The sequence below is a fragment of the Buteo buteo genome, chromosome 7 (genome assembly GCF_964188355.1).
Source record: "Buteo buteo chromosome 7, bButBut1.hap1.1, whole genome shotgun sequence".
In the NCBI taxonomy this organism is placed as follows: Eukaryota; Metazoa; Chordata; class Aves; order Accipitriformes; family Accipitridae; genus Buteo; species Buteo buteo.
This window is the reverse complement of record NC_134177.1, coordinates 352062-371648: the sequence shown is the minus strand read 5'-3', so window position 1 is coordinate 371648 and position 19587 is coordinate 352062. Positions and strand designations below refer to the sequence as shown.

Sequence of the window (19587 nt, the reverse complement as noted above, 5' to 3'; positions counted from 1 at the left end):
GCTTGAATATATTCAATAAAAAGTGTTGGTTATGCTATGTGATTCAGCGGACAGTAGCAAATTGTATCATGAGAGTGGATATCTGAAGAAGAAACCTAAGTAAAATCTGAAAGGTTAGGGTGTACTGCAGTGTGTCACACTACATGGTAAAACTAACAGTTGCTCTGCGCATGTTACTTCAAACCACAGCTGCATTTAGGTCAATCTGTTCATAGCAATTCTGAAATGGCCAAGATGTAGGAATAGGACAGTGGGGGTTTTTGTTCATACCAACTCCTCAGCTTATGTTGACATGTGTTATATTCTCTCTAATTAAAAAACAAAGGAGGTACCATAAATCAGGACAGTGTACAGCAAGCTTTTTCCCCCAGTTTGTCAGTGAAAGTGAATCAAAGCCAAATGCTGTACTGAAATACTTGTATACTGAATTTTAGGGAAGGGTCTTTCTCAGGATACAAAGGATTAGAAATAAAAGCATACACCCAAGTGACAGTCTGTTCTTGAAGGTACTTCAGGTCCTCAACAGGGGCATTTCCACAGTCTTCAAAATCTGTCACATCAAATGCAGACTATATTTCATTCAGTATCCATCACATTTATAGGTGAGGTTCCACTTTTGGTAGGTATTTGTACAGTGCTTGGCATAGTGCTTCATATCTGTGACTGAAATTCCTAAACATTAGCCCACTAGAAATACTATGTAAAAATTTCCACAGTGTTCATATTTATTTAATCGAGAAAATGTTCTGTCAATATGTTTTGGTGAACTTTTTCTCATTCTGGTGGCTTTCGAAAGGCTTGGTGTGACACTTTGGAAGCAAGCAAATCTGTTTACACAGCCGAGTAGCACTTTCAGCACTGTATTATTAAATTCAGCATCACAGTCCCTGATTTTCCAATCCACCTGTTTGAACATACCAAGTGTGACACTATTTTCTTTAAAAATGTATTTTAAAAGATTTAATCTAGAAACACAGAAATTACAAGATTGCAATAATCTGAACAGAATACAGTAGCCTCTGAATACTTCATGTGACAGTTTAAAATACATGTGAGTGTAGTTTCCAGTACTAAAGTAGAATGTCTATTTTGAAATTATCTTGGCCAAAAGGAGGGGCCTTTCTGCTCTTTTGTGATGCTAACCGTGTTACTGCTAAACCTGCTTTCTTGAGTCTGCTGAGACATTGAAGTGAGCAATTTGTTGGTCTGGCAGTCAGACCTCTAAGCCAGAAGTGATTGTGCCAACATCTTACAGACATCAGAGGAGAAATGGAAACTGGATACCAAGTTAAGCCACTCTTCTGGCCATAATTTTGTAACTTTTTAGCAAATGAAGTCTATGCATCTGTCTTCTGCCTTAGCGATTTTTGGTACTGTAGGAATTAAAAGAAGTTTTTATTTTGAAGATGAGCCACTTAAAAGAAAAGAGTTTAAGTATTCCAGGTCTGCATACTGGTCTGCACTTCCAATTGCTAACACATGTGTTTTCCTTGCTTTGCTTCTTCTGAAGAGATGGAAAATACGGTCTGTTCTGTACAGTTTGTTGCTTTGGTTTATAAACTCCTTTCAGCAATATTTGCTGGAAAGTGTACAAAGGCACTTATAAACTTTCTATCAAAATCACAGAGTGTGACTAAGTGATACCAAATCATAGTATGCCTATGCTTGAGACAGAGAAACATAGTGAGGGTTGATTGAAATTAGTAGACATACCTTAAAAAATCTGCTGTATTTTTCTACCTTTTTTCTTACTGTGGTTTTATGTTGTCTATTTATGAGCTACACATACTGGTTTTCTTATAACTTCAGCGGTATTAGTTTTGTCATTAACATTTAAAGCATTGCTTTTTAAATGTTACATAACAAAGGCATCTGAAAGTATTTCTTCCTTTGATGCTTATTGTTAAATTAACAGAAAACTAATACATGCTAGGCAGGTTTCTATGCTCATTTACACACCACCACTAAATTCAGTGAAGTTTCATGAATGAAAAGGGAAATTTATCCCAGAGATTGAAAGCATATTGTTGCAGGTTAGCATACATTCAGACTTGTCAGTCTGCTTTTTCTAAATATTTTACCTTTTTTCTTCTTCTAAGACAGTTTGTAGATGGATATGCTAAGGAAAGGACAACATCAACAGGAATCTTTTAACTATATGTTTTGTTGTTGGAATGCAACAGGGAAAATGATCAGCCTCTGACAGAAGACAGAATCACTGTATTTTTTGTGTCTTCATAAGTACTTCATAAAACCCATTTACTTTGGTGCTGAATCTGCATGTGTATTAGTTTTCTGCCCATTCTGAAACATAGTCTTTTTCAGCTGATTGATAAGGTATCAACTATCTATTGCCAGTCAACTTGGTTCCTGTGGTAGAATCAAAGACCGTATGTGGAAGGAGGGGTATTTGTGCACCCTTATTTTAGGCATCTAACCCAGGTCTGTGAATTAGGAGATGGAGCTCCATGGACTTCCTGTGAATGAAAGGAAGGAGAGAGCATTTGCATTGCGCCGAAGCTAATGGTTAAACTACTGCCTGACTTAAATGACTAAATTGTTCTCTGGAAGTGCCTAAGTCCAAGCTAGGGAAGCTATTCTGCCTTAATGGCAGTCACTGGTGTAAGAAGATTCTGGAGGATGGTTTTTGGCTATGTGTAGCAAGATTTAGGGGAAAAAATTAGATCCTTATAAGAGTTTCTTTGTAACAATTTTTAATTAAATGCTGCTTGTTATGTAGTCTTTATGCTACATTATGCAACACTCAAAACCATTGTTATTTTCATCCTGCTTCCTTCGAACTGTTTTAAAGAGATTTTTTTCGTGATTGTACTCTTCATCCAGTTGGTGAGCACAATCTGGTCTTCATTTAAATGTTTTTCAAGTTTAACAGTTTGCACCTTATTTTTACATAAAATAATAAAACCTTCTGATAGTATTTATGTTTTCTATATAAATTAGCTTGAATTTATATGCATGAGTTCCTTAAAAAGCTCGTACAAAAAGAACACAGTCTATCTGCAAAAAAACTCAGAAGACCTTCTGGGTAAAGTGGCATACATCATGGTACAGTCGATTGTAGAATTTAGGCCTTACAACAAATACCAGTTGCAGACTGCAAGGCACAGTTATTTGAGGTCCTGTGTGAGTGACTAAGCTGCGCCTTAAGTAGTGCCCAGAGTTTGGTGGTTTGAGTGTTTTGGGCACTCTGTGACTTTGTAAAATGCCTTTGAGTTTATCTGGGTGTGGATAGGGGCTTTCAATTTATCTAACTAGAAACTGTGGTTAAAATGTGTGTTTGGTCTAACTAAACTCACTGAAATCCAGCCAGGCTGGACGTCCCTGATGTTCCCTAGTCCTTGACTACCACTGTCATCTTTGCCTCTCTTCACAGTGGACAGCCCAGCATCAGCAATAACAGAAATGCATACCTGGTTTACCACTTTGCATTTTCCACTTCTGGTACACAAGAGAACTTGTGTAACTCATCAGACTTTGCATAGAGACGGGATTGATGGGTGGAAAGGCTTTTAAAAGCTGCAGTCATGTATGAGCTGGCTGTCAGGGAAGAAGTGACAAGGGGTGAAGCAGAGAGACAAGCAGAGCTGTGTTTGTATAGATCCCTTATGCATTAGAGCTGAGCCATCTTCTCTTACCATATCTGTTTTTTCCCTCATAATCTATTAGTTTCCATGTAAGTTTGGTCAAGATGATCTTTCAAGGTCCCTTGCAACCTGGGCTGTCCTATGATGATGATTGATAACTTGGTAACTTCATAACTTGTAAATTATTATCTTAGTGCATAGTGTCTATTGGCCCAGCTAATCCTGCCTTCAGAACATAATACCTCATAACTATATGTTCTCTCAGGTTCTGTCAAAATGAATTCATTAATACTTGTATTTGAGGAAAAAAAAAAAAATCATAAAGATGCTTAACATTCTAATTCCTGAGGTTTCCAGTGTTCCCATACTCTGTATCTGGGTGTCATGGTTGAACCCCAGCCGGCAGGTCAGCCCCACGCAGCTGCTCACTCCCCCCCAGTGGGATGAGGGACAGAATCGAAAGGGTAAAAGCGAGAAAACTCATGGGTTGAGATAAAGGCAGTTTAATAGGTAAAACAAAAGCCATGCGCACAAGAAAAGCAAACCAAGGAATTAATTCACCACTTCCCATGGGGCAGGCAGGTGTTCAGCCATCTACAGGAAAGCAGGGCTCCATGGCACTAAGTAACGGTGACTTAGGAAGACAAACACGATCACTCCGAACATCCCCCCTTCCTCCTTCTTCCCCCACCTTCATAGGCTGAGCATGACGTCATATGGTCTGGAATATCCCTTGGGTCAGTTAGGGTCAGCTGTCCTGGCTGTGTCCCCTCCTGACTTCTTGTGCCCCCCCAGCCTGCTCACTGGTGGGGTGGGGTGAGAAGCAGAAAAGGCCTTGGCTCTGTGTAAGCGCTGCTCAGCAGTAACAAAAGCATCCCTGTATTATCAACACTTTTCAGCACAAAACCAAAGCATAGCCCCATAGCAGCTACTATGAAGAAAATGAACTCTCTCCCAGCCAAACCTAGCACATTGGGGCAGATTGTTTTAATTTATCTCTGTACTGCTTGTTTTTTATCAGTTAGCTGCTAGTGGCATCCTCAGAGGGGTATTATAAGAAACTGTGAACGCATTCAGGTGTAATGAATTGAGGGACAGCTGCTAGAAGGTAAGTAATAATGTTATGAGCTTGCAAAAGTAAGGATGCTTATTCTGAAGTAAGGAAAGAAGCTGGATGAGTATTCCCACATGGCTGAGGGTTGGGGCCTTGCAAAATGTAAGGTTGTAGCCATCAGAATAATTCAGGTGGGAAGGGGCCTTGGGAGAACTCTAACCCAACCTTCCTGCTCAAAGCAGTCAGCTGTGAGATCAGACCAGGTGCCCAGGGCTTTATGCTATCAGGTCTTGAAAACTTTTGTGACAGATTAGAGGGTCCTGGTGGAATTCTCATGCTTTCATCGGGTAGGAGGCTGGCACCATAAAGACCATGGGTGTTGTATCGTCAACACTGGGTGGTGGAGTTTCAGAATGTGTAATACACACTTAAGAATAGAGAACAATTTCTGGCAGGGAGAGAAAGGTGCTACATGTACTTTTGTTGGACTTGACACCTGCACCTTCACCTGATCAGATCGTGTGTAAGTAATAGAATATAAGAAAAATAAAACATCATGGCACATCTTTGGTAGAAGCTGGTAATACTTATCTCCATTTTATAGATCAAGCAGATCAGGCGTAAAACAGTAGAAAGCCTAAAGTTAATTTGTTTAGGGTCAGTGTATGTACTGATCCTGAGAGTTCAACCATATTAACTTTTTGTGTCAAACTCCAGATGAAGAAGTATTTGATTTTTATTTTTTTCCCCTACTGAAAAAGAGAAAGCTCCTTACCTTAGAAGCTTCCTGTATCAAGATCCACCAGTAGGCATGACCCAAGTGATACAAGCAGGATAGTTTTAACTATTAAATAGACTGGTTCTCTAATGGGAAAGATATTACATATTACATATTTAACATGAAGAGCCTCTTACACTGACAACTGTTTGCGTTGTAGAATTTTTTCCGTGAATCTAAAAAGTTTAGCTTTCAGCTGTATTGCTAATGGTAATTTAATTGGGTCTGGATACAACTGGGAGTTGTGCCATTTTGCCTCTGCTTTCATTTTTTTTTATCAGCCAGGAAATCCAACCAATAAAACAATGCAATAATCCTGTCTAAGAGCAATAAACACATGAACCAAAGTTTCCACATCCTGCCATGATAAAAGAGGTATAGCTACTATTGTTTTGAGGATGATAAAATGCAGTTTTGGTTACCATGTTAAAGTGAGTCTCTGGAGATAAGAACACAGATCCCAAAGTGTTTAAAAACAGGCGGTATATATTTTAGTGATAACTAGCATACATGAAATGGTCTAGGTCTTGCAAGGCTTGGTTTGCATTGGCTGGAAATTTGGCTACAAATATGTAACATTGAGAGGAAGGTGTTTTTCCCTCAGTGTAGCCCATACTCTCGCACCACCTGCACAGTGGAAAGGCCTGTTCCAGGTCATTTTTAATTACTGGATATCCTGAAAGAAGCGGACGCAATTCAGTTGTGGTCAATGTGAGTAATTCTGGCACCTGCTTCTGCTTGATGAAATAATACTTACGGGAGAGCTGAAAGCACTGTAGAGGACTTGCACATTCTGTGGGAATGAGAGTTTTATGACACAGCTCTGGAAAAGAACAAAGAATGGGGGGTGGTTTTTGTTATTTGCAATTAAAACCTCTAAGAAGTAACTTATCAGGCAGATTTCAAATGGAGTAATTTTATTTATGTTTTACTGACACTGGCTAATAATTCCAGAGACTAATAAGAGTTAACTTCAGTATCAGGTAAATTAAATCCATATAGCTCAAAGGACACACACCTTTAAACCAGCAACTGACTATCTAGTAAATCTGAAATGTTAATGGTTGATGTGTTCAAAAGAGATGTTGGTATTGTTTCAAAATCTAGTAGTTTTTAACACAAAGAAGTTGTTGGTGTCAGCATTTCCCTTCAAGATTAGTGATCCAAACATGTGCCAGGGCAAAAGCGGAGTGTCATTTTCATAGTTTCAAGGTGAATGAAATGCAAAAGCTGAAGATTGCATGAAACAAAAATAATTTAATAAATATTTTAAATAATAATGGTCATCAGTTATTGGTCATTAGAATTAAAGCTGTCTCTCCAGTCAAGCAGCCCCCACCATTATTTGCTGTTACTGATTTATTGCTAAAAGTGCTTACAGAGTAAATCTCTAATCTTCTAAATAACTTCCTGCTAAATCATAGCTTTGATGCTGCACCTGCAGGTTGTTCATTTGGGTATTTTTTAAGCTTGAATCATTGAAGATGGGAAAGATGAGTTAAATGTGAATATCACAGAATTTAACATAACAGTTGGAACTGTTGAGAAATTTCTGTATAGCTATTTTCAGCCCAGAAATCTGAATAAAGGAGTCTCTGTGCGCTGGGATAGTACAACTTTTTGGTTTAATACTTTACAGATTTTTGGAACAAAATGCACCAGAACTGAAAAGCAGCATTTTTTGCTGACCTTGTTGGAAGGCTAATGCTGTTTCTGGGAAATAAGTGAAACAAGCAGTTCTTTGTTGGCAGAAGCAGAGACAGAAAAGGAGGGGAGCCTAGTCTTTTTTTCTTCACAATGTCGTGACTAAGTCAAAACTGTAATATGGCTGGGTTCATTCTTTTTTCTTTTTTTTTTTTTAACCTCTATAGACATTTGTTTTTCATCAGACTGTGTTGCGTGACACCTGACGCTGGCCAGTTCATATGAATTAGGCGCTGGACTGCCTATAAACAGAGTAGAGAAAAAGATCCACAGTTGCATCCAGGCACTTCTGACACTAAAATAATAAAAGTTGGTACAATCAGTTCAACGCATATGTCAGAAACAATTTGCACTTGCGTGTTTTGTCTTCTGCAACTTGCGGAGTCTCTTGCCCACAAAATAATCCTTGCTTAGTATATATCCAGCAAAGTCATCAACAGAAAGGTCTTCTACAATGTCAGAAAACCTAATTCACTAGAATATCATTAATTTAAAAGCAAACGAAAGCAATAAAAGATTTTTTTCATTCTTCATCTAACTGGAAAAATAAAATTACATAGGTCTAACTTGAGATGTGAACTAAATAGTTATAATTCCATGGACTGCAATGAAACTGTGGGCACATAATCCATCCAGGTTTGGAACTTAACTCCACATTTTTACTCGCTTTCATTTGAGCTGGAAAATTGTGTAATGGCTGCTTATTGAAGAGACTTACTTCATTTTGCAAAATAAATCTGTTTTTCCCCCAAGAGAACTGAATTCAAGGCTGCCCTGAGTCTGTCTGCTAGAGTGGTGAATACTTTTCACCTGCTATGTTATATCCAATCTCCTTTACTATAGAGTGGTAGATTTGAGTTTTTTATATTTTTCCTTTGTTTGCAGAACCTTAGAAATGTTACACTGGGAGTGCCAAACCCTGCCTAGTGAATTTAAGCTTACTGAAGACGAGTTGATTTTCCTTAGTTACCTTTGACCTCTCAAAAACAGTCCAGAGGTCCTAAGGCTCCCCAGACCACAGGCTGAAAAGAGTTGTTAAAGTGTCACTGATTTATTAGATGAGTATCATTGTACTGAAATCAGTATTCATATTGGGTAGTCAAGTTGGAGCATGAACTGCAGGTTTTTCTTTTTTAACCCAAACTCCATTATGTTCCTCATAGCATTCAAATCCAAATTCAGAATTCAAATATAAATAATAGCAGGCGTTAATAGAACTGCATAAATAGCCCAACAAAGGTGCCATACGATTATATCATAAGGAACAGAGATTTGTAGAATGTCATTGTATTGTTAAGTTGCTTGCTGGAGTTGACACAAGAATTTCCTTTGACTTCACTGGGCTCATTCAAATCTGTAGTGACAGAGTTACCAGCTATATTAAAAAACAGTGTTACTGAACTGTTCAGTACAGGAGTTCAGCTCTGGTTCAGTTGACTAGTTCCAGGAAAAGCAGTTAGGTAGAAAACTTATCTCAAACTAAGCTTATGTATATAGCACAGGGGTAATTTTTTGATTGTTGGGTTCTTTTCATTCCAACTAGTGTATTTAAAGATTCACTATTAATTGAAATCTAGACAAAATCAGACATATCAAACATGCTTCAAATATTCCAGGTGCTATATTTTTTTGTTTTCCCCATGCATTCCCATTGTAGCTCTACCGTTAAGAAAAGCAATTTACTGTTTATTCCAATTTTTTTTTCTTGTTGTTTGAAGAACTCACACAGTGGAAAATGCAAAAGCAGTGAGAAGTCTTGGTCCTGTAATAACTATATCATACTTTTCCACACTTCTTTGGAGGAGACTGGAGTTCTGCCTGGATGATGGTTTTTGCCCAAGTAGATAGCATTGCAGGATAAAACCTACCTGATGTTACATATAATGTTGTGCATAGAAAATACAGAGGGGGAGTGGGATAGAGAAAGAAGAGGGAAGTCATTTTAAGTGATCATAAGTGTTGGCACAATTATATGGGAGACTCATGTGACTACAGATTTTAATAGTGTTGATTCTGTAAAGAAAAAGTCTAGGAAGATGCAGGTAATTACCTGTAAAAGCAGACTTCATTATCAATATATAAACTAGAGGTTGATAATAGCAAGAATTGGATACTCTATTGAGACTTTTGGAATTGCCCTGTGTAGGGTGGTGTTTTAATTTGTACAGACTTGTAAACTTCAGTGTCATTTTTGCAAGCATAGAATAGGTAAAAATATGTAATGACTTTCAATAAAAAACAGGTCACAAAGAAAGGTTTCCAGCAAATCTGAACCTTGGTTTTAACTTCTTTTGTGGAAGGTCCAGTCATATTAATCGTATCATTCCAGGACTACATACATTGGAAACTTCAATATTTTTTGAGACAGTGAAAGGAAATAATTTTATTTTCTGTCATGAAATGTGGAAAACACACACAGGACTGATATGAGCAGATACTTTGCCTTTGCAATGTGTAAAGATGCTATCTATAATAAGATTGGTATGGGATGAAGTTATTTTTCATATGTAGCAAAACACAAATCACTCACTAGTGTATTTTGGTTTATTCCCAGAGGTACCTTGCCATAGTCTCCCCGTGCAGTCAGAAAGTTTGAGACGTTAGGAAACACCTGCGATCTCCTCTCCAGCAGTGAAGCCAGCTCAGCGGAGCTACAGTATGTCCATTTAAGTCCAGATATGGTTTCCTTTTTTTACCCAGACTTGAATTCAGGTAGAGCTTAAGGATTTTTTTAATATTCCTTTTGAATTACTAGTTTCTGGCATCCTGACTGAAAGGTACTAAAGAGTACATCAGATCAGTACTGCATCTGAACAGAAAGTATTTTACAGAAGCATTTAGTTTACTATGCAAGTGCTATGCACTCACCCTGCATTTGTACTGGGCTTGGCTGGGATGGACTTAATTTCATAGCAGCCCCTGTGGTGCTGTGATTGGATTTGTGACTAAAACAGTGTTGACAACACACCAGCCTTACTGCTACGCCTGAGCAGAGCTTGCAGAGTGTTGCGGCTTTCTGTTTTTTCCCACTGTTTCCCCTCCACACTGCAAGTAGGCTGGGGGTTCGCAAGAAATTGGGAGGTGATGCTGCCAAGACGGCTGATCTGAATTGCCTAAGGGGATATTCTATACCATATGATGCCATGCTCAGCTATAGAAGGTCAAGGAAAGGAGGAGGAAGGGGAGACATTCATGGTTACAGCATCCCAAGTAACCCTTACATGTGCTGAGTACCTGCTTTCCCGGAAGCGGCTAAACATCTGCCTGCTGAAGTCATGAATAAATTCATTTCACTTTGCTTGTGTGCGCAGCTTTGCCTGACTTCTTAAACTGTCTTTATCTCAACCGACAAGTTTTTCTTGCTTTTGCTCTTCCAATTCTCTCCCCCCCCATCCTGCTGGCAGGGGCAGGAACTGAGTGACTGCCTGCGTGGAGGCTTAGTTGCTGGCTGCTGGGGCGCCCAATCCGCCACAGCAGGACAACTGCAGTTTTAAAAAACTGGATGAACGTACTGCATGTTCGCACTATGTTGAACCACCTATGCCCAGTAAGCTCGAAATTGTTGGATTTGCTTTGTGTACTCACATGCACTGTACAGCACATGCAGATTTCTGCCAAACATCTCAAAGCCTTGTAGCCAGCTATCTTCCTAGTGGAATCGTTCACTTCACCAAGAAGTCCCTTTTCCCCATCTGTCAGAACTCTAATGGCAAATGCTTTTAGTTGCAGTTTGTGCAGCACTACTGCATTAGTTTTTCTGAAGCATCATTCAGTAGCTTTAACTGCTCTGCTAAACTGCAGGATTTCTGGGCCAATAGTTCGTTTAGGAGGATTACAAGTGCTGTGGGTTTCACAATAGGACTGCCAGTGCCTGTCTCTGTGCCTCTGGCTTTGTGTGTAACATCACCGCATTTCCTTTCTGTGCATCATTTGTCTCAAGTATTCCACTGCCACTAGGTTTGCAGGGAACATGGAAAGATCATTCATCATTGGTAGACTTTATGTTCTTTGACCTGGACATTTCTTTAGGTCTTCTGATTTTCTCAGGTCAGAATTTCTCAGAGATAATGGCTATTGATGTAGGAAGCTGCAGTTTTCAGTATAAGGTTGTCTGCATTCTGGTAGTATAGTCATCTTTATCTTGAGAGCATTATGCAGAGAATCCCAAATCTGGAATTGTATGAAGATCTAGCCCAGATCTGATAATGATCCTTTCAAAGCTGGTGCTAATACGCTTCCACAAAATGAAGTGGGTGCCTCTGCACTGCAGTCTGTGGGTTCCAGGAGACTTAACCTGGGGATCAGATGACATCTACATGCCTTTGGAGAAGTCATGCTGGATGACACACTGGCATCCCTGTGCTATACTCTCCACAACACCTGATTCTGGAAGCATATAGCAAAGATGGTTTAGATATCCTGCATGCTTTCCACAAGGTCCAGAAGGATTTATTGGTGTGGGCTTTGCACCACCTACAGGTAATAAAGCTGCCTTGAGACCCAAACTGGCCCTGGGTATAGCACAGGACTAATCCATGCCTGTTCGATGCAGCTGGTACTGATCTGTGTAAATAGTAAAACTAATCTGCACTCTGAACAAACCATGTAGTTAATACTTTGAAAATTTACTGCATTTCACTCCTGGCTTATCTGGAGGATATCAATGCTGGATGCTATTCTTAACACCATAAAGAGGAAGAACTTTTGTCTTGGGTAAGTCAGCAGCCCATACAGTGTCTTTGGATAGCTTAATATGAGAAGTACTGGACTTGCTTGTGCAATTGCTGACTTCTTCACTGAAAATGACTGATACTGACAATTGCTACATTTACACAGAACTATGAGATGCCCAAGGGTATCTCTGGTACCAGAAATTTTAAAGTGGTTCTGTTCCTCACAGTCTTTTGACTGTTGTGTACATACTGGAAATTTTCACCACTATCTTCCTGTGGTTACCAGGCTATGTTCTCAGTCGGCCTTTTTCTTAATTCACAGCTCCTTCAGCTGGAGCTGGTATGCTTGTTCAGCACTACTGGCTGTTACTGTTTTCTTCATTTTCCTGGGTGTTTCAGTTAGATTTTCCCTGGTACTTGAACACATTTTGCTATCAGTTATATTGTTTTCTTGAGAGCCACAGTCATGCTTTCTCTGAATGTTTTCTGTCTTGAATCAGGGACTCTGCATGTATGTAAGATTACCCATAAGTTACTGTCTCTGTAGTGTATCTACTACACCTGTATTACTTTAGGGGATTATTCCCAGTAATACTGTCCCATTCATTTTTTTATGCTTTTCCCAGTGAGAGAATAAAATCTTCCCACGGATTTCTCATCTTCATCTTCTGTGGTCAGTTCTGTATACAAAGTGAGATTTTTATATTGCTAATTCTGTGTTTGCAGAGTATTGTCTAGCACAGCTGTAGCAGCAGTGCTCTTCTGCAGGCAATAGCTCTTTGAACTTTTTTCTTGTATTCTGCCTCCTTGGGAGTACATTCTGCACCCCTCTCTTGTCCTGGAAAATGTATTGCTTACTGCAGTGCCCCAGTCACAGGCAACAAGCATGTGTGCATGTTCACACACAACCTCAAGCTCAAGAATTTCTATCAATGTGAGGCCAGTGAGTCAGCTGGTTTCCTGCACAGAGAGGAGGATGGCAGGGAACTGAGCAAGCAGAGTGTCCTGGTTTCAGCTGGGATAGAGTTAATTTTCTTTTCTAATAGCTACTATGGTGTTATGTTTTGGATTTAGGATGAGAAGAATGTTGATAACACACTGATGTTTTCAGTTGTGGCTAAGTAGTGTTTGTACTAAGTCAAGGATTTTTCAGCTTCTGATGCCCAGCCAGCAAGAAGGCTGGAGGAGCACAAGAAGTTAGGAGGAGACACAGCCAGGGCAGCTGACCCAGACTGGCCAAAGGGATATTCCGTACCATGTGACATCATGCCCAGTATATAAACTGGGGGAAGTTGGCCTGGGGGGAAATCGCTGCTTGGGAACTAACTGGGCATCGGTTGGTGAGTGGTGAGCAATTGCATTGCACATCACTTGTTTTGTATATTCTAATTCTTTTATTATTACTATTATTATTATTGTTATTATTTTCTTCCTTTCTGTCCTATTAAACTGTATTTCAACCCATGAGATTTACTCTTTTTCCTGATCCTTTGCCCCATCCCACTGAGTCGGGGGCAGCTAGCAAGTGGCTGCATGGTACTTAGTTGCTGGCTGGGGTTTAACCATGACACAGGGAAACATGACACATATAAAGGATTTATCTGCTGCCTATGGGTATTTGCTAGTGCACAAACTGTATGGAGTTTTTTAGTGCCCAGATCACCTAATACAGGCCAAGAACTGTGCTGAGGAAAGTGTCAGTGGCTGCAAGGTGGCTGTTGACTGAGGGGAAAAGGAGCAAGCACTTCATCTTCTGTGCACAACATGTCTTTGGCCTTGTGGTTTATCCTGTGGGGCTGTTTCAAACTGGAGATGATATGCTGCATTTCATATGACCCAAGCTTCAGGTGGTGAAAGGCACCAGGAAGGTGAGGGGCAGTGCTTTTCAAAAGTCTGGAGGACCATTTGGACAGGCTGTTTTGCAGAGGACATGTTCCACATGCCATCACGTGTGAGCTGCTGGTATGGGAAAGCCCTAAAACTTAACACAGTGCCTTTCAGTGGAACCAATGCAAAACAGCACTTGCAAATCTGCCATGATTTAATTACTCTTCAGCTAGTTCCCAGAGTCAGCTGTTTCATTACTGTACATGTAACATTTTGACCCTTAGGATATATTTTTAGAGCAGCTGAATGCAGCAGTTGTTGTGGGAAGTGCTGCAGAATGCCCCAGGTTTTGGTTTCATTTTGCTTTCTAAAATAGATATTAAAAAGAATCACTTAACAGTCTTTGTGTTTTATACTATTTTCATTTCCAGTTAATGTTTGTTTAGAGCTAGGTTAGACTAACTTAATGTGCATTATATGTGTTCATGCACATGCTCAAAAACTAGATTTGACTTCACAAAAGTAGACCACATACGTCCTAAATTTGCTTATGGGACATTATTCTGATTCCACTCAAGAATAATTCAAGTGGAATGATGCTGTTATGCAGTTGGTAGGATCAAAACTTGGGCCTTAGCACCTGTGTATTTATAAACTGGTTTTTATTGACATTAAAAAAAAAGAAAATGGATTTTATCACCATATCAATTTAGTGCTCCATTTTAAGTTAGACTTTATCATAAACATACTCTATCCAGATACCTTGACAAAACTGTCTGTACTTGTTTGAAAGCACAGATACATGATTCCTCTATACTTAATGTTTCTGAGTCTGTCCAGTTCAGGCTGCTGTGAAAGTGGGTGTCTGGTATTCAAACTGAATGGAGAGTTACCTGAATCCCATTTTTTTCTTGAAGCAGTGTACGCTGGAGAAAAATGCGGTGTCAGCGGGTTCAAATGACCTTCAGTAAGTTTGTCTCTATGACCCAAATCAATGGTTCTTTAAAAGCCATTCCAATTAGTGGTAGTTTTGAACAGATCTGTTTTTCTGTGGACCTGTGTCCAGAGATTTAGACTGACAAACCTCTGAGGAGAAAGGCACTGCCTGAAAGAGGAGCAGAGCCAAGTAATGCAGGTGGTGGAATTGGCTGAGGATAGCTCCTACCTACTTACTTGCCTTCTGTGAATCTCTTGCACTGAAACTTGTAAAACTTATAGCTATAGCTTTATCAAACCCAGATGACGTAAATAACTTTTTTTGGAAGTAAAATGGATTTTTGTTGTTTCTCAGAAATATGATCACATACTTATGGCATATTTGACTTGTAGGAGATTTGGTTTGACATAATTTCTACTCCTAATATCAAGGTGTGGGAATGCTTACTTTACTCATTGTACTGAGCTTCCTGTAGTTCCTTTATGGTATGTAACAATGGGTAGTATTGCTTGAAAGAAAAGTAATTTACTCCAAGATATAGAGTTCATTGGACCAAAGCATTCTGTCTGTCCCCATGAGAAGAAATTACTTGGAGGGTTATTGGGGACCATAGGTCGGGGAGAAATATTCCTCAGCATTTTCATCTTGTCTTGTTCTTTGCCTTCTTGCATGTATAATTTCAGCTGTGATACAACATAGGTACAGATCAGCTGATGAAGAAGAGGGAGTATTTTATATAGCAAAGGCAACAAATAGTCATGACAAATAGTACTACAAATCATGCCCTAGCCCCGAGTGTATGCCGGACACACTGTACAGTCTATTAATCTTTACTTAACTTCGCGTGGTTCTATCATTTGCATGTGCTGCTTACGTGAAAGCAGTTTTCTTACAGAGAGCTTACTATATTGTGGTAATCCTTGAGCCAGCCTGGCTTCTTACCATGGTTGTTCTATTCACTCAACCATTGACATGCCAAAAATTTAAGCACATGCTTTTGTATATGAGAAGAGTTAAAGTCCTGCCTAAGTGCTTATGGTCCTGGCAATTTAACGCCAGATTTACACTGATATAATTTATATAATTGTACTTATAATATTTCTTACTTATTTAATGTGAATAAGACTAGATTCACTGCATCTTAAAACGTGGGTCCACATACTGTTTTCCATTGTGAAAGTGGTTTGATGTCTGCACCCAGCTCTTATTCCTACCTTTCCTCTCAGCACTGCAGCTTGCTAACCTTTCGGATTTTTTACCACTGAAAAGTTACTGATCAGTGCTGGCTTTGGTCTGTCTTTCCTGCAACCAGCTTATTCTTCCCACCTGGACTCCTATGTTGGTTGCACATGAACAGTTTCATAGCTACCCAGTTACTTTTGCTGGGAACTGATCTAGTCAGAAAATACCTTCTTTTTATCCCTGGGCAATTTTTAGTTTGCTGTGTGACCACAAAAACGCTTTTGCCAGCTCAGTAAAGGGGTAGCATGTGGGCAGGAACAAGCAGATGGGTGTGGAAGAGGTGGGCAACACCCTGGTTTCATGTGGAAGCATGATGTCATTTGTGTGGATACAGCTGTTTGTGGACCACACATAAACTGAATCCATGAAAAGGTTATATTACTGCAGGCCTGCTTTTAACTTGGATTATTTCTTGAGCTGGATTTGCCACTGAAGCTAAAATACCGTGCAGCTGCGCTCTGAAATGATTCTATAGTCTTTACATGCTGGACCCGTGTGATGGTATATCACCCAGAAGGAAAAATTTGGTTCAGATCCGATGTGAGCACAAGTAAATATTTCTGTCAAACAAAGCAGGGCAAAGTTTATGCTGGCCTAATGCCTGCGTACCTGCATTACTCCAGCTGCAGAAAGACAAGACAGTACCTGATTTGGCAGAAAGCTGGCTAGCATAAAGTCAACCTTTCAAAAAAATTTTAACTTGGAACTGGCAGAGTGAGTTAAGTTCAGCACTTTGCATTGTATGGGTATCATACATTTGATCCAGACTGGAAAATCATCAACCCATTTCTTTCAATGCACACTTCTAACAGTGCTTGCTGTACTGTATCCTTTAAGGTCAGACGTGTACACAGCGTAAGTATGTTCAGGTCTGAGAAGCATAGAACTGAGTTGAGATTTCATTTCTCATACGGTAAGAACAATGAGTGAAAGATAAAGAGGAAGATACAAATCTTAGTCCTTTGGACAGAAAAATACTGTATCTCTTCTAGAGAGTATTTTAGTATCTGGGGTGTTCTTGTTGAAAGGTAAGAGCTTTGTTAATGATGCTGTTGCCCCGTTAGTGAAGGAATCCTTGTGAAAATGTCAATTTTTAAAGCAGTATATGGCTACCACTTGTAATCCAGACTGGCTTTAGGTACTATATGTGGTTTTTACTGGAAATGTGAAAGTGGGGAAGGAGAAGAAGGAACTGTTCACTCTATGGTTCACTAAAGGTATTAGGTTGCATTGCTGGGAACTGATAACGTTTTACTCAAAAATAAAAAGGAGGTACAAGCAGAGGCTATGCAGTTTCCCCTCTCTGCCTCAATTTCCTCCTGTTTCTTCTAAGCCTATTACTGAGGGAAACGAGAGAAAGGGTGGTTCTGTTTCCATGGCCAAGTAATACCTGCTGTCAAAGGTGCCAAATTATTATTTTAGCTTTGTAGTATGATTACCAGAGTGACTGTGGAGCTACAGACTCACAGTTTCTTTCGTAACCGTTCTCTGAATAAAAATGCCCATCCAACAGAGAATTCTGTTCTGATTTATAGTTTCTAAATTTGACCGGAAAAGATTATGTTAAGTAGTATTAACAGTCTAAGCAACATTAACTGTCTGAGCAGCAGCCTTCTGTCTGCAAGTGAAAGGGTTTAGCTGGTTTACATAGGTATAAATCAGGTTTGCTTACCCCGTTTCTCGCCTGCCATCTATGGAGTTATTACCCAGATGAACCTTTTGAATATCCTACCAAAGGTGGTAAATTAATGGGTCATTTCCAAATCTGAATACCCTAACAGGTAAAGTTTCAGTTGTTAATCGAATGTGCAAAAGACTATTTTGGTTTTCTTTGTAAGATATTAACTGTACAATATGGTGCTTGCATATCCAGAACACAGGAGAGAGTTACAAATCCCTCTGTTGTCTTAAATCAGGTCTAAAATCAGACACCTTAATCTCTAATTTATTAGACCTTTTCATTTGCAAATGAAACCATGAATTGTAAATTCAGCCTTACCTGATTTATGTACCTCCTGAGAGGAGTTATGCCAGGCCTGAACTTGGCATCTTTTTTTGGATTGATTTTATACAGCCTTGCATTTAAGAACTCATTAAACTTGATTCTTGTCTGATGTAACTGTTTAAAGCAGCAGTGAATTTAGGTAGTTATTTCAGTACAAGTTTGATAAAGATTTTTGCTGAGTTTGATAATGAAACTGGTATAATGTATTAGTATCTTGCAGTTACACTGTTTTCCTATTGATAGTAATTCTCACACTGTGAACTCAGATAGCTAACTTACACTGACTGCATCCTGAAACACGGAATGGCTGACGCCATTTTGAAAAAAAGGCAGTGTTTGTTCAAAAGTGACAAAGACATCTATGAAGAAGAGTTAGCAGTGATTCTCACTACTTTGCTTTTTTATTTATCAGTGTGGTACAGATTCAATTCAATTATCTTTTCCTTGCATTTCACCTGCTTTGAAAAAATAAGTGAAAGTATGTTAAGGATATTATAGAAAGATGTAGCTTCTATTAGTTTCTGGTGTCTTTTTATTGTGCTGTTTTTGTAACTTCTGGCAGTCCAGCTTGTTGCTGGATCTTATCAGATGCACTTTTTTTCTTCAGTTACAGTTCTCAAGCTGCTTTTGATTACTGTAAAGCGTGAGTGCCTGTGAGGGAAGGAGTGCTTAAAACACTTCTGCAAGATATAATATTAACCCTCATTTATAGATGAGTACACAGAGACTGTGACTCATCCATGATAATACAGGAAGGCTACAGCCTGCCAGGGAACAGGACCTCCTACAAGGTTTGCTTCTTAACTGGAACTGGAACATCTCTCATCTGCGTGTCATTGAAAAAAGTGTGTATCTCCTTCATAGTGGTGGAAAACACACACAGTGCTCATTATTTATGCTGGTAATTATTCTTACAATAATTAACTTAGATCTGTCAATAAAGAAAATATTAAGATTGAAAACATTTTTACTAGTTTACTGCATATTACAGGCACATGTTTGTAGAGGAATTTTCAGTTAAAAAAACTTGCATGTCATTTACTACATATCATTAGGTAAACATTTGAACATACCAGGATGAATATAAATACTTGCTATAAGTATTCGTGTTTTATATACATATGAAATATTAAAAATCATTTATTAAGCAATTACTAGTACCAGATCTTGCCAGATGGAGTAGTTAGTTATTTGAAATACAGTAATTCTAATAACTCTCTACTGTAAATGAGCAATGTGTCCTATGCCCTCTATTATCTTAAAGTACAATTCTACTTAACCAGCCATGATTTATTTTCTTGCCCACAGTCATGAATCACCAGCACCAAATAACACCCAGCACAGCCATGTCGCAGCAGAGTCGTCCTCCCCAGACTCCACAGCCAGGGCTGTTGAACTTGCCCAGTACACTGACCACACAACAACAGCAGCAGCAGAAGTTGAGGCTCCAGAGAATCCAGATGGAGAGGGAGCGAATTAGGATGCGTCAGGAGGAGTTACTGCGACAGGTAACGCCAAGGATACTCTTATTTTGTTCAAGAGCCTATAGTTCAATGCATCCAAATTTTTACCAGGTACAATTAATGGCTCTGTTACTTTTGTCAAGATTAACCATTATTTTAGGTAAGGGTAACCAAAAAGCTAATATAAACAGAACATTTATTTTTTTTCTCTAAACTAGCATTGAACAGAACACAAAATGCTCATCTGTCAGGAGTTACAGAGCTGGTGTCTTTCTTACCAGCTATAGTAGTAGTTTAAG

The 19587-nt window shown here is 39.2% G+C and overlaps 1 protein-coding gene across 1 annotated transcript in view; it reads left to right on the top strand.

The window, feature by feature from the left end:
• WWTR1 (WW domain containing transcription regulator 1) overlaps positions 1–19587 on the top strand; it is an 80827-nt gene that overhangs the window by 46848 nt on the left and 14392 nt on the right. Inside the window, exon 3 of the mRNA XM_075031164.1 lies at positions 19134–19333. Coding sequence (XP_074887265.1) covers positions 19134–19333 — 200 coding nt within the window. The remainder of the gene's footprint in view (positions 1–19133; positions 19334–19587) is intronic.